Consider the following 14,943-nt stretch of genomic DNA (forward strand, 5'->3'; position numbering starts at 1 on the left):
GCCACAACATTCTCCCTGCCCGGTGTGAATAGTATCTCAAAGTCGAATCCCAAAAGCTTGGTAAGCCATTTTTGTTGAGATGGCGTCTGAATGGTTTGTGAGAGTGGGTTCTTCAAGCTTCTGTGATCTGTAAAAATGCGAAAATGGCGACCCAGCAGGTATTGGCGCCATTTTTTTACCGCTTCCGTGATGGCAAACATCTCCCTATCGTAGGCAGATGCTGTTTGCATCCTTAGGCATAACTTTTTACTGAAATAGGCCAGCGGATGGGCTTCCTGGGATAACACAGCTCCTACTGCAATACCTGACGCGTCTGTTGTGACATCAAAACCTTTAGTAAAATCTGGCAGTGCCAAGATGGGAAGAGATGTCATGGCCTCTTTTAATTGCTCAAATGCCGCCTGAGCTGAGGAATTCCAAGAGAACGCCCCTTTTTTTAACAACTCCGTGAGGGGGTAGGTTTTGGTTGCATATTGGTGTACAAATTTGCGATAATAGCCGGTTAGGCCCAAAAATCCCCTAAGTGAAGTGAGAGAGTTTGGCGTGGGCCAGGATGTTACGGCTTCAATTTTACTAGGATCCACAGATACACCTTGACTAGAGATGATGTGTCCCAAGTAGTCCACCTGCTGCACTCCAAAGTGACATTTCGAATACTTAGCAAAAAACTGGTGCTGGTGTAAAATGGTGAGGACTTGTTCTAGATGTTGCAGGTGCTCTTCCCAGGTTCTACTGTAAACCAATATGTCGTCAAAAAAGACCAGAACGAACTTTCGAAGGTATTTCTGAAACATCTTGTTCATGGAGGCCTGGAAAGTTGAAGGAGCATTACATAATCCAAACGGCATTACCAAAAATTCAAAGTGCCCGTCAACGGTGCGAAAAGCTGTCTTGAAGGTATCAGCTGGGGCTAGCCGTATCTGATGGTATCCCGAACGGAGGTCTAGTTTAGAAAAAACTGTAGATCCATAAAGTTCGTCCAATAACTCATCCACATTAGGAATTGGGAACCGATCCTTGACTGTGATAGTATTGAGAGCCCTGTAATCTACACAAAACCGCCACGAACCATCCTTCTTTTTTACTAAAAGCACTGGTGAAGAAAAGGGGCTTGTACTTGGTTGAATTAACCCTTCGCTCAACATATCATGGATCATGTTGGTCATCACTTCCTTTTGACACTGTGGGTAACGGTAGGGCCGTACGTTAACTGGGTGGGACCCTAGTATGAGGTGAATGTGGTGGTCTTGTGTGCGGGAAGGGGGTAGTCCTTGTGGTAAAGCAAAAACAGATGAATATTGATTAAGGAGAGCAGCCAACTGCGGGTTTGATGGTAAAGGTTCACAAGGGTGTGAAGTGCTGGATAGTGTTAGGGAATTTGTTTCCAATTGATGGAGGGATATGGTGTGTGCTGATTGGATAGAATCGGTAAAAAAAAATCTGCAAAACTGGGCAAATGAGGCTGGAGTCGGAGAAGCTCGATTGATCCCAGTGAGAGTGATAGTTTTCTGATTGTGTTGGAATTCAATTAATGGAACAGTATAATCAGAGATAAACCGGTTGAGGGTTTGTAACCATTGCACTCCCAATACCACATCAGCTCCATGAATGGGTAATACAAACATAGGAATACTAAAAAGCTCACCTGATAGAGTTACTGGCACGGAAGGACAACTCCCTTTGCATTGAATGGATGCGCCATTACCCACCATAACATCGAAGGGATAGAATTCTTCCACCGGCACTTTCAAGAATTCTGCCACTCGAGGTTGAATTATGTTGTGTGAGCTACCTGAGTCAATCAAAATGGTGACCTGCATTCCTTGTATGAGACCATGGACTCGTAGCGTACGCGGTGACAAAGAGCTACCAAAGGCTGCATGAGATAAGTAAAAATCCATAGAATCCAGAGGAGCTTCTAGGGAAGATTCTGATGTAGGTGAGAGTGGTCCTTCAAGCGGTCCGGTATCATACACTGCATCCTCCGTATCAGGCGAAACCTCATCCTCGTCAGTGACCATAATCATGAATTGCTTGGATTTACAACGATGCCCCGGAATGTATTTGTCCTCACAGTAAAAACATAATCCTTTAGCACGCCGTTCCTGGAGATGGGCTTGTGAGAGATTACGGACAGGCAAAGATTGGTTTGGGGAGGTTTGTGATGGTCCTGGCCCCAAAATTGAGGGTTTAGGGTTTGTGGGTGACAAGGTAGTAGGAGAGTTGAATTGTTTGTTGGGGCGGAAGGCCGTGTTTCTTCCATCGGCGAGCTTGGACTCCACTAATTTTGCTAATCCAATTGCATCAGCCAAGTTATAGGGTCTCAGAATTGTGAGCTCACGGTAGATCTCAGGTTTCAATCCGGAGAGGAAACAATTTAACTGTGCGTCCGGAGTTAAGTTGGAAACCCGATTTGCTAAGGATTCAAACTGAGACTGATATTCCATCACAGATCCCACCTGACGTAGCTTGAACAATGCGACCTGGTGATTTTCGTATGATGAAGGACCGAAACGACGTTCTAACGCATACGTAAATTGCTCCCACGTTCCGAGTTGCTGATTAGTGTGCATCCACTTAAACCAGGCAAGTGCTGGGCCTTGCATATAGAAGGGAATATATGTTAAACGCTGCTGTGGTGATGTGTTGGTGAGGTCGAAAAATTGTTCCGCCTGAAAGAGCCAATCGAGAGGGTTGGATCCATCAAACGGAGAAAGGCGTGGTTTGGGGGTTTTGGGAACTGATGGCGGTGGAAGGAGTGGTGGTGGAAGAGACCCCAGTCGCTTAGCCATTTCTTCTTCAAACATTTCTTTCAATTGGGTCATACAGGCAGCGATGAGTTCGTCAGAGGTTTTCTCAATTTTTGGAGGCATGGTAAAAATGAAAGCACCAATTTGATGCAAGTAACAAAGAAAGGAAAGAAGGATAAACCCAGATTCGAGCTCTGGTAGGCTCCAGAAGTAAAGAGAGGAAAGAGTAACTGTCTGATAAATTTTCTAATCTTTCCCACAAGGGTTCACAGCACATATAATGCCAAATTCAGATACAAGGCTATAAATCAAAACTTGACACGTGTCTCTCTCAACAACACTAGTATAAAAATTATTCTAGAAAGATCCTTAAGAAACTTGCTGGCCACTCTATGATCCATAAACTAACGTGGGACAAAACTCTCAAGCCACTTGGGCTTCTTGGTCTTTCTCTTGGGCCGACCCGCCTGCTCAGTTTGGGCCTCCAAACCTTGACCCGTATCAATTTCTTCTTTAATAAATGTTGGTCAAAACTAATAAAAGACATATATGTGGACTTAAATAGTGTTTTCTTGCATCAAACAAACATAAAACCTTTAAAATTGTGATACCGAAATTGATAAAATGACTAAATTTATTTCTTAAATTTAAGGAACTGAAATGATATTTCTTAAATTTAAGAGATTAAATTGATTGACCTTTACAATTTCAACTACTAAAATTATTTTTCCCTCAAAACAAAAACTACTAAAATTATTTTATTTTAATTTTTGAGAGAAAACTACTAAAATGATTAATAACTCAAATTGTTGTCTGCATGCTTAAATTGAAATTTCATAAAACTATATGGAATGAATTTTTGAAAGAAAAAAAAAAATGTGTAAGAGAGAGGGTACGTCCAATTAATGATGAAGTATATGATTGGAAAACAAAGATAGTGATTGATCGATAAGAGAAATGATAGAGTTATAATTATCAAATCATGGGCTCACTCAATACCTAAATGGTTGGTATCAGCTTTATTGAGAAATGTGTTTGAGAAGACAAAAGAAAAAGTCCAAAGTCAGATGAAATAATTTTGCTAAGGCAAAAAACAAAAGGTACCAAGTCCTCTCACTATTTTTGTGTCACGGATCTGACACCACTTCTAGCTCATTGTTTTTGTGCATCAGATTCCGTTCTTATCTCTGAACATTTTCCTTTCTTCCCCACTTCTTCATGTTCTCAAATCCAATTGAAGAATTTAGTGTTTAACTGATTAAGTCCATGCAAATTAAAGCCTACACACATTACCACCACTGCTACTTCTTTTTTGTTCTTTATATTGGCTCATTCTTTTAACTAAATAGAGTATAATATAATTTAAACCCTACATATAATTATTTGGTTGCTAGCATTATTTCTAGTAAAATAAAACATTTTCCATAAGAAACAAAACATTTTATTTCATATCATCATAAATCACTATTGAACAGCAATACAGCCAAATGGCTCAATAGTTATGGATCATTATAGAAATAGAAATCAAATCAAAGTGAAGAATATCTTTTAACCAAATCTTGCACCCCTAATAAATAATATATCATTTTTTGGTTTAAATAAAGCTTAAAAATTAAATTTTATTGATTAATATCCAGATATCAAGGTTTCTTCAAAAAAAAAATCCAGATATCAAGGAAAAAGAAAAAGGGAAGCAAGATCTAAAGATAAACCGAAAGATAAAGTATAGATATATAATATACATATATCTCAAACAACTCAATCACATGAATTTGAACCCTCTTTTTGCATTGTATACAAGTATGATATAAAGCCAAAGAAATGAAAATAAACAAAATATAAGTAGATGATAAAGCATATAAGTAGATGGATTTAAATTATAATCCCACCAGATTATCAAAAAAAAATATGATTATTCCACTAATTAACACAAAAGTACCATTTCACCACCATCTATGATATGATTAAGAAAGAAATAGAGAACCGTACATACAAACATATAGAAAAATAGTGTCTCTTGCTATACATTTCCAGCCCAAAAAAAAAAAAAAGAAATTAATACGATGATGACAATGATGAACAAGAGTAACAAACCTCTCACCGAGGATAATAGCAATATTAATGGTTGAAGAACTAAAATAAGAAGTATGAAGATGACAATTTAAGTACACAACTATGAAGCTCCATCTCCTTTTCATCTTCAATATTAGCTATATAGGGCTTCATGAGGTATATACCTCATAATTTCTTATACTTACCGATTTGAAATAGGGTTTGGACCACTTGGAACTTCATGAGCATCAACTCCAAATTCTTTTCCAGCTCCATCCTTTTGTGTTTTGTGTGGGTGCAAGTTTGTCATAGACGTCGAGGTTGATTTAGATTCAGTTGATTTGGTAGAAGTCATAGAAGAAGGGTTTGTAGGGTTTGTGGTTGTTGGTGGTTGGTGAGATAGATTGATGATGAGGAAAAGGATGAAAAAAAGTGTGAGGAAGTGAAAGAAATTGAGTGGTTTTGAGATAGGTTGTGAGGTATTAGGTTCAGCCATGCAAATTGAAAGAAAAATCCACCCCCCAATAGCCCACAAGGGTTCAATATCCATCAACCAGCTGCACCAAGGCTAAGAAAGGAGGTGGAAGAGAAAAAAAATGGTAGATAGGGAAATCAAATTTGGATAGAGAGAGAGAGAGAGGGGAAAAGGAAGAGAAGTTTCAACAAAAGTGATTTGATTGGAGGTATTGAAATTCGATGCACAATTGTCCAATAACCAATATTAACCTAATATGAAAGTTTTAATACGAAAGGTGTTGGCCATTCATGGCTGAATTTACCAAAATAACCATGCTATATGTTAACTATATATGGCCAACCCTAAGGACTGTTTAGTGAAAAAATAACCCTAATTTATGATGAAACGAATAGTTTTGAAATAGTAATATGATTTATGCCCAACATTATTGAATTATTCTCCTCTCACTACTGAAAAAAATCGTACATTATAAAAAAGATATAAAATGTGTCTCTAATTGTTTTTTACTAAATTTAATTAACTACTTTAATAGTTACATTGTATGACATGTGGCATGAATTTGTTTTTATAAGTAGAAGATAACCCTTTTTTTTTTAACTTGTCATTTGGCTCAAGGACCGACTAATTCGAAGGGTCCAGTCACACGGTCCACTTACGCGGGGGAGGGGCCTCATTTAAACTAGAGCAAAATTCTATATGGATTAACCCACTAAAATTGACATTGGGATAAATTAAATCAGAGACCTTGAGAGAAGCACATTTTAAGGTTTCAACCCAAATTCCAAGATACAAAGTCTATGCATAATCCATTGTGCCACCTATAATCAAGTCGCCACTATCAAGTTATGTTTAAGATGTTCCAGTCTTGTGCGTGAGGGGTGTGTGTTAAGAGTCACATATTAGATGAGATAAAGCATGAACTTGACTTTATATAACTAGAGGTCATCCTCTTCTTACAAGTCAACTTTGTAAGGACGTGTTAGACCCCATATAAAACTTAAAATGGCATCAAAGGCTATCATGTATTTCCAGGTTACCTGCTATCATATAAATGTTATCAGATCAATTGAGTCACACTCTAAATGTCCAGTCTTAAGGTAAGGGGTTAAGAGTCTCATATTAAATGAAATAAGATAAAAAAAAAATGTATTTTTAAATAGTAGTTATCACCTTAAAAGTTGATTTTGTAAAATAAATATAAAAACCAGAGATGGACTTTTTCCTTTTATCTCTATTTTAAGTTACTCATTCAATGTTTTTAATAGTGTTTACATTGCACTCTTTCTTTGAGCTTTATGAGAATTGAATTGTAATTAGCCTTATGAATAAATTACAATTTATTCCTTAAAAACAAACATTTTTTCAACCATTGACTTTGACATTGTGAATAATATTATGTATTATGACTTTACAATGAGGTCATATTGCAATATATATTAGGTCACATTTGCTTTATGAAAACATTGTTCCCATTATGATTTTAGAATATATGTTCATTTTAACTTCTTGATAAGAATAATAGACTTTTGAAATGAGTCGTATTGGTGAATATAAAATAAAATGTTAATAAGAGATAATACATTTTTGGGAATATTAAAAATAGTTATTTTATCATTTTCATTGTTTCTGGCATTTTCATTGGTTCTGAAAATGCAACATATATGTTCACTTCAATAATTTATTTTCTGCTTATTTTGACAAGTAAAACTAACACAAAATTTTAAAAATAAATAATATTTTCCTGATATAAACAGATTCTTTATGTACAATTTCATAAGGGGACAAACATAAAATGAATGATATAGTAAAAGAATTTGGAAAGATTGGCACAAGATGGAAAAAAGGAGCAGAAGGTGGTAAAGGAAGTGTGCTGGCTTTTTCTTGCTTTGGCTGCTTGCTCAAGAAATCTTTCTTTGACTTGGAGAACCATAAGAAAAAGAAAAATATAGATTATATTCTTTGAATGCTTTCCTTTTTCCCATGCAACACAAGGTTTCAAAACCCTCCTTTTTGGCGCGTGAGTCACAAGATATATAATAGTATTTCACATAGTTAAATTTTAATAGTATGTACGATTAATTCTTATACCATTTCCTCAAAGAAATTAGACATAATCTTGCTTTTCAAATAGTCAAAAAAGAAACTTATGTTGGTTACCTTATTAGTTATTAGGTATTTTTTTAAACAAAATTAGAAAAGAAAAGGAATCTCCAGAAAGCATATTAGACACGCAATATTTGCACAAAGTCACAAACAACAGATGGTTTGAAAACATTGATCAGAAATAAAGGAGTGTTCCACGGAATTGGAAAAGGAATTGTCATGTTTAAGATTCGAAGAACCTATATATTTCCAAAACTAACATTTACATCACCCTTGTTCTTTTTGTTCTTTTCACATTGAGAAGGAATGGCATTGTTTTCAAATTTCCTAAAATACCAGAAGTATATGAAAATGAGGTCTTGTTCAAATTAGTGCACTTGAGAGACGAAACAAGGAAATGATTCAATTTACGTAAGTAATAATTATAATAACTCACATATGGATTGGTACGATGATATTGGCTTAAAACCTCTCGTCTTTAGGCCTCTCTTAAAGTCTCATATTCAATTCTTTCTTATGCAATGCTAACCAACAAAAAAAAAAAAAAACATGCACCCAATGTAAAGTTATTTTACACTATTCAATTATAACCGCTCAATTTAGTACATTATTAGTATGTCACTTTGTATTTGTAAGTGGGGATCTCCAAAACGACTCTCACGAATAATATTTTGCTTTTAGTTTATTCATTGGTCTTCGAATGATGATGTTATTGATAAATTATTCAATATATTGTATTATATATTATATTTTTCTGAGATCGAAAAAAGGATTTTAGGTTTTCTTTAATAGATTTGTGATTGTTATAAGCGTTGCATATAATGACTATGGAATACATTACAATAGGAGTTAAATAGGTGAGTATCAAATGCAGCCTTGAAGCTTGATTTGTTTGGCTGCCAAAGCTAAGTTTACAAATCAAAGACACAGTTTATTTTCAAAAGAATCCAAGTTGAATGCATTGTGACCAAATGGTGTAGCTTTAATATTTTTTTTATTGCAGCATAGTTAAAAGAAATTCAGTACAATTATATCATGTTTTGTATCCGGTCTAAAGATGTATAAGCTGAGCAATTAATTTCCATTTTACGATCTGATCAGCCACCAACTACTTAACAATTCAAGTTATCTATGATTGATATTAGGATTAACTTCAAGAATCAATTGAAAATTCAATTGAAGTTGGAGAACAAACATTTCAGTCATTGCTTGGAAAAGAATGGCCCGGTAAAGTAGAGAAACTCTTGTGTGAACCAAGACCAAGAAATTTGGTTTGGTCACACATAAAGTTTTTGTCTTCTCTCTCTCTTCACAAATAAACAAATACTTTACATTTTCTCTCTCTTCTCTCTTTGGTTGTGACCAAAGAAAATTTCTTGGTCCTGGACCACCTAAGAATTTCTCGGTAAAGTGTGTCGTTATGGAAGAACCGCCACACCATCATTATTGAAGAAAAATGAAGAATTTTTTTTAATGAAAATGCAATATGATGGTAATATCGCTGACATACATATCATAGCGCTCTTGCAACAAAATCCACATTTAAGTGAAGAATATGTAAGCAAATATGATGAGCCATGCTTTACACGATGATAAATTAATAGTCCAACACCACGTTCATCAAATAGTATAAGTTCATTGCACCAACATTAGGTAAAAGCTGGCTTTTTGTAATGTTTCTTGAAAGTAGGTAACCTGGTCAACATTGTTATTTTGTTTGCTTGGGTTGAATTGCATATTTATTTTTTTTAGATAAAAAGTGGACTGCATATTAGGTATGAATTAATGTTGTATTGCTTATTAAACTAGTTGATAGAGATTTTTCTGTATTTGTGTTTTATTTTATTTTTTTGTGATCATGGGTGCTGATTGGTTCTCACTTTGTGCATATTTTTGTGCTAAGATTGACTTTGTGCATAAACATATAGAACTTATTGTGCTTTATAAAACGATTTTTTAGCGTTTCATAATTTATATGCAGAAGAGGACATATGGTTGGCTTGTTTTGCCACTGATTTTGTTTCATTTCCTATGTAGTTTCAGAACTTCTAATTTCCTGCTACATTGCAGTCTTAATAAGCTATTTCAATCCTTTGTGATATTACTATCAAAATTTTAGTCATTTTATCTTGCCTGTATGGTGCATGTTTTTGCTCCCTATAAAATTTGAGAACTTTTAAGTTTAGTCCATACTTAATTTTAATAGCTTTTTTTAATCCCTACAAAAAAAAATTACTTATAATTTTAGTCCCTGCTAAAACAAAATTTGTTTAATTATCTTTAAACTCTTAAATTTTTAACGATTTTTTTGAGACAAGTTTAGAACACTATGAAAGGTTCATTTACTAAAATCTAGAATTTTTTAACATGAAATAAATTGCATATGAATTTTTTTAAATGACAAAAGTTTAAGATAAAAGTAACAAAATATGGGCGTAGAAATCAAATTTTTGCGATATTTTTTGTTGATGAACTTTTAATAACGATCTTAACACGTCTGTAAGTTGTTGAAAAACTTAAGAGTTTAAGCATAAATTAAACAAATTTGGATTGAGTAAGGATTAATTGAGTGCAGAAATTTTGTATAGGGACTAAAAAAACTATTAAAATTAAGTAAGGACTAAACTTAGAAAGTCACAATTTTATAGGGACCAAAAACATATTTAACCCTATAAAAAATAGTTGTAGTGTCTTGATATTTCTCATTTTCACATGAAGGATAGATTATATGAAAGAGGAAGATAATGATATAACTTTATCAAATTAATATTATGAAATGTTGGTATATTCAACATTATTATAGATAAAAGTGAAAAATATTAGTCTAAAAGTCTTAACTCAACTGGCAAATACCGAGATAAAAGTGAAAAATATTAGTCTAAAAGTCTTAATTCAACTGGCAAATACCGAAATTGCAAGGTCGGACGTCGTGGGATGGGTTCGAACCTAGGACCTCACACAGTTGTGTGTGAGTTTAAATTTCAATGGCTTACCACTTCATCTAAGACAAAAAAAAGTGAAAATTATTAGTCTAATTAGGAGTGATGCATATGATATTCATTAGAAGGTAGAATTGAATATTGAATATCAACCGTTTGTGAAAGTCTACGCTAATATTGTTCCTTGAGATTTCAACCAATACCTCAATCTTTCAACAATTTTTGATGCAACCCTTGAACATTACACCCAATATTCCAACCTCTAACTCTCTGAGATAACCACACTTGATCAACTAATGTGATGAGACGATCAATCCAGGAGCATCCTCAATCTTTGCATGAGCCACGACCACAATCTTTCATTAAGATTTCTATTTTCCCAATTGAAAACCCTAAAATATCACAATCCGACATACGAAAAATCTCTATCTAAGTAACTCACAATTTATGAACTTCAGAGTCAATATCTAAGAGTTTAAAAGAGTAGAAGGTGGGAGAAGAGGGTTTGAGATAAGAGATTGTCAACAATTCACATTTTGCGAATGGTGTTATGTTTACTTAAGAAAATGTAATGAGAAAATCAAGTTTTAAAAATACTGCCAAAAATTTAGTGAAACAATTCACTCACTAAAGCGACACGATTCATTAAAGTTTCATGTATGTGTGAAAATCACACACAAGTGAAATGTTTCGGTTTAAAAACAACAAATTATTTTCTTCAAAAAGGAGTGAAAAGATTCACTCATACAAATGAAACATTCATACGTTTTCACCGACTATGTGGAACGATTCACTCACTAAAGTGAAACGATTCACGAGTTTAAAATATGCAATTTTCAAAAACCAAAACAAGTGAACGAATGCTATATTTTAACCTTGCAACCAAGACATGATTGGGAAGATAAAATCATAGAAGCTAACTAAATACACAAATACTTTTTAGAAATCTTTGCATCTAATCAAAATCATCATTAAGTCTAATTACATAAAATCAAATCAATGGTCAAATGCACTGTACAAGTTTCTTCCTTCTCTTCTGCCACTTTGACATTGATATAATAAACTAAGTCAATGACCCACACAACTTAAACCCCACAAAAATATAATGTGCAAACGCTTAAAAGGAGAGTGGGCATAGAAGTACTATTATAGTTTTGCTTTTTGGAAATAAATTAGAATAGGAAAAGGCACACAAAAATAAAGCATAATAAAATCTATCAAATATATTTGCATTTGCATAAGCAATTGCCCTCACACGTTAAGTGAAAGAAGCCAAAGAAGGCAGACACACATATGTCTCCCATGAAGGGTGTGCTATGGTCCCTACAACCTATCCTTGTTACAGAGATATGGAGAGTGATAGTACGTTAAGGTTTGTTTAGGAAATTCATCATTCAACCACCACTTTACGTTTATTGCTTTAATGTGTTTGTTGTTGCTCTTAAGCTTTAGGCCTTTTCCCACAAAATTCATTTCAATTGAGGAGGGGAAAGATGAGAAATGGAACATAGAAGGAAAAAGTGGAGAACATATGTCTAGGACCATTTTTTTTGGACGAAAGGAACATTTTTAATAAGCCAAAACATATATTAAGAAAATTATTCTAGCACAATACGTGCCCAAAATGCAGAATGAAAACAAATGTTACATTTCAAGAATCAAGAAAAACTATACAAAGACAAAAATATCAAGAGTTATGTTCCATTCTCATGTACGTCGCACCGTGTTTTGAGGTGTTGTCCGCTTTTGGTCGTTGAATGAACGTCACGCAGTCCTGTTCTTTATAAAAGATGTTTCATTGGGTTGAGAAGTGTGTGTGTTGTATATAAACTATTATTGACCTCGATTCTCAAGTAATATAAGAATTTAAGGTGTACGAAACAGTTGCCCTCAGTCGAAGTTAAGGGAGAGTTTGTAGGCTCGTTCACCATTGGAGTCACTCTCCAGCAACGTCACCTACTTGATAGTGAAATGAAACATCAAGAAACTGTGTACCAAAGATTACTTAATTAATGGGTTAATCCATACACCCTCCGGTCACTAATATAAGTAAAAATTAACATTTTAGATTCATTCACTAAATAATGTATGTGGTCTATGATAAAGATGATATACATCATTAATTGAATGAATCTAAAATATAAATTTTTGCTTATAATAATGACCGGACTGTGTAAGTGATTCAAATCCCAGTTGAAGCTTTTAATCTTTGATTTATTCCACCATTAAATCTAAATTTTTACACGGTCAAAGATTTTGTGACATTGTTGTTGCTTTGTGATCAAATAGCCCATCATTGCAATTCCTTCCACAAAACTCAAGCACATAAATTCACCAAATAGCTTGAAAACAATCACGTGACTCCTTACTAGAGAAATGAAGGCCACAAAACTGGTACACATGTTTTTGTAAGTTCCACCTGTAATTTGGGTATAAAGTCAAAAGGGTGGAAGCACAAAACTTTGTATTAGTCGTAGATTGGTCACCCACTTTAAAGGGTGACGCCGTATTATATTCATATGTTAATGCATCTTTTTCTCCCAAATCACGTACACTTATCTGTCACAAAAAATAAAAATATAAGCGAATTTTGGTTACAATTCATCTCACTGTCTAGTAGAATTTTCCTTAATTAACGGTGAAATATATATTAATGAAGAGCTTATATGATCTATTGGTCTTATAGTTCTGTTTGTTTGGTTCAGTTATTTATTTAAAAACAAAAATATTTATTTTGATTTGTTGGGTTAATTTCTGTTTACCCTCTACTAGAGCTGGTTTTGGTTTATCCTTGTAAAAGAAACTAAAAAAAACTTTGGATTTCAACTTTGTAATTTGTGATTTGGATCTTCGTGATTTTTAACCATAGAAAATAGATGATAGGAAGAGGGATAAACAAAAATTCGATTAGTAAAGAAAGAGTAGTGGATCAGACATGAGATGACTCAATTTTTGAATGGTGTTGTTGAGATGATTAATAGAACGTTGATCGAAAGAGTTAAATGTTTGTTACGTAGACAAAACTTTTAGAGCCATTTTGGGGTGAGACATTGAACACAGTTGTGCATGTCATCTTTCATCATTTGTCTCCTTGCAATATGAAGTTTGGTAAAAAAAAAAAAAAAAAATCGTATGATCACTTATGTGTTTTTTAGATTTAAAGCATTTGTAAAGAGTGAGTGGTGTTTTATTGGCTATGGCCTAGATGGAGTTCAGTATAACTTTGATGATCTTGATACCAAGAAACTTAAGATGTTTTGATGTTGAGTTCATAGAAGACCAATAATTAAAGGGTTATGTTAACGAGTGCTCCCGGGGCACACTTTAAGCATTCAAAAAAAAAATTATTCCATAAAAAAAGTCAAAAATTTCAATTTTCAATGCATTGATTACATTACTTTTCAAAAAAAGTTACATTTTAAAGGTCTTAAAGAGTGCCACAGGAACACTCGTTAACATTTTCCATAATTAAAAGACATAGAAAGAGTTAAATGTAATGATTCAACTAACGATGAAGACCATGAAAATTGTCACGATGAATAGATGCAATCAAAAGTTAAACTTGTTACATAGAGAAAAACCACCTGCCTAAGAAAACACAAATCATAACTTTCTAAGTGGAAATCATAAATTGAAATTTATGTGATATGAATATGCCCTTTGGCCATTCAACAAGTCAAAGTATAGAAAACTTCGACATGCCAGGGATCAACATTCTTTTTCAAAGGATGATTTTGGAAGCTTCAGAGTGTAAAAAAACATTGATTGATTTGGTCCATTTCAGCATTCCAATAAATATCAGTCTACTTTTCTCAATTCCAATTTGGTCAAAATTTTACCTTTTAAAGCATAAGGCATTGTTTCAACTTTCAACTGTTACCTTTTATTTTTAACCTTCGCAACCAGACAATTTGTCCCTAACAGTAGGCACAAACAGACACCAAGCAAACAACTATATATGAATATTAATAGGTATTGTCAATGAGTGTCATCGAGATACTTTTTAAGGATTTTAAAATAAAAAACTATTTCATTAAAAAGTTAAGGGTCTTGCTAACAAGTGCCCTAAGAACATTGTTTAAGGAACCCACAAAAAGAAACTAAGAAACTATGTCTTGAAAATATAAGTCCAAACACATGTTAAAGTCATAATCGTACAATTTTCAATGCAAAAGTTGCTACTTTTAGATGCTTAAACAATGCCCTTAGGGCACTTGTTAGCATTTTTCAAAAGTTAAATATTTCAATTCTTAATATAATGATTAAACAATTTTTTATAAAAAAGTTACCATTTAGAAGTCTTAAAATGTACTTCTGAAATACTCTCTTCGGTCTCAAATGTAAGAAACTTTTCACTTCATTCAATAAATGATGTATGTGGTCTATAATAAAGACCACATACATCATTTATTAAATGAATCTAAAAAGTGAAAAACTTCTTACTTTTGAGATCGGAGGGAGTACTCGTTAGCATTTCCCATATAAATATGACTACTTTTTCGTCCTTTTAGTGTTCATGATAATCCTTGTGTGCTGTTTGTCTCGGTCAAAAATATTTTCATACATACACATTTTCTTTTAAAATACTATTTATACATATAAATAAAAATGTTTTTTTTCT

General features: G+C 33.6%; 2 protein-coding genes across 2 annotated transcripts; one reads left to right on the forward strand and one right to left on the reverse strand.

The window, feature by feature from the left end:
- Nucleotides 1–4,621: 4,621 nt before the first annotated feature.
- Nucleotides 4,622–5,521, reverse strand: CLE41 (CLAVATA3/ESR-RELATED 41). Its single transcript, XM_085730688.1, has one exon. It carries the CDS (start codon nt 5,350–5,352, stop codon nt 5,005–5,007), a length of 348 nt encoding a protein of 115 aa, XP_085586814.1. The 5' UTR covers nt 5,353–5,521; the 3' UTR covers nt 4,622–5,004.
- A 3,013-nt stretch (nt 5,522–8,534) lies between these two features.
- Nucleotides 8,535–8,976, forward strand: LOC146907274 (uncharacterized; the record flags this gene model as incomplete). The annotated part of the gene is made up of 2 exons (XM_085729068.1): nt 8,535–8,631; nt 8,795–8,976. Coding segments are annotated over 2 exons (279 nt in total), but the record flags the coding sequence as incomplete, so codon positions are not given.
- Between the last annotated feature and the right edge of the window lie 5,967 nt (nt 8,977–14,943).

This window comes from Medicago sativa, chromosome 7 (assembly GCF_051527215.1).
Source record: "Medicago sativa cultivar Bolivia chromosome 7, Bolivia_mono, whole genome shotgun sequence".
Taxonomy (NCBI): Eukaryota; Viridiplantae; Streptophyta; class Magnoliopsida; order Fabales; family Fabaceae; genus Medicago; species Medicago sativa.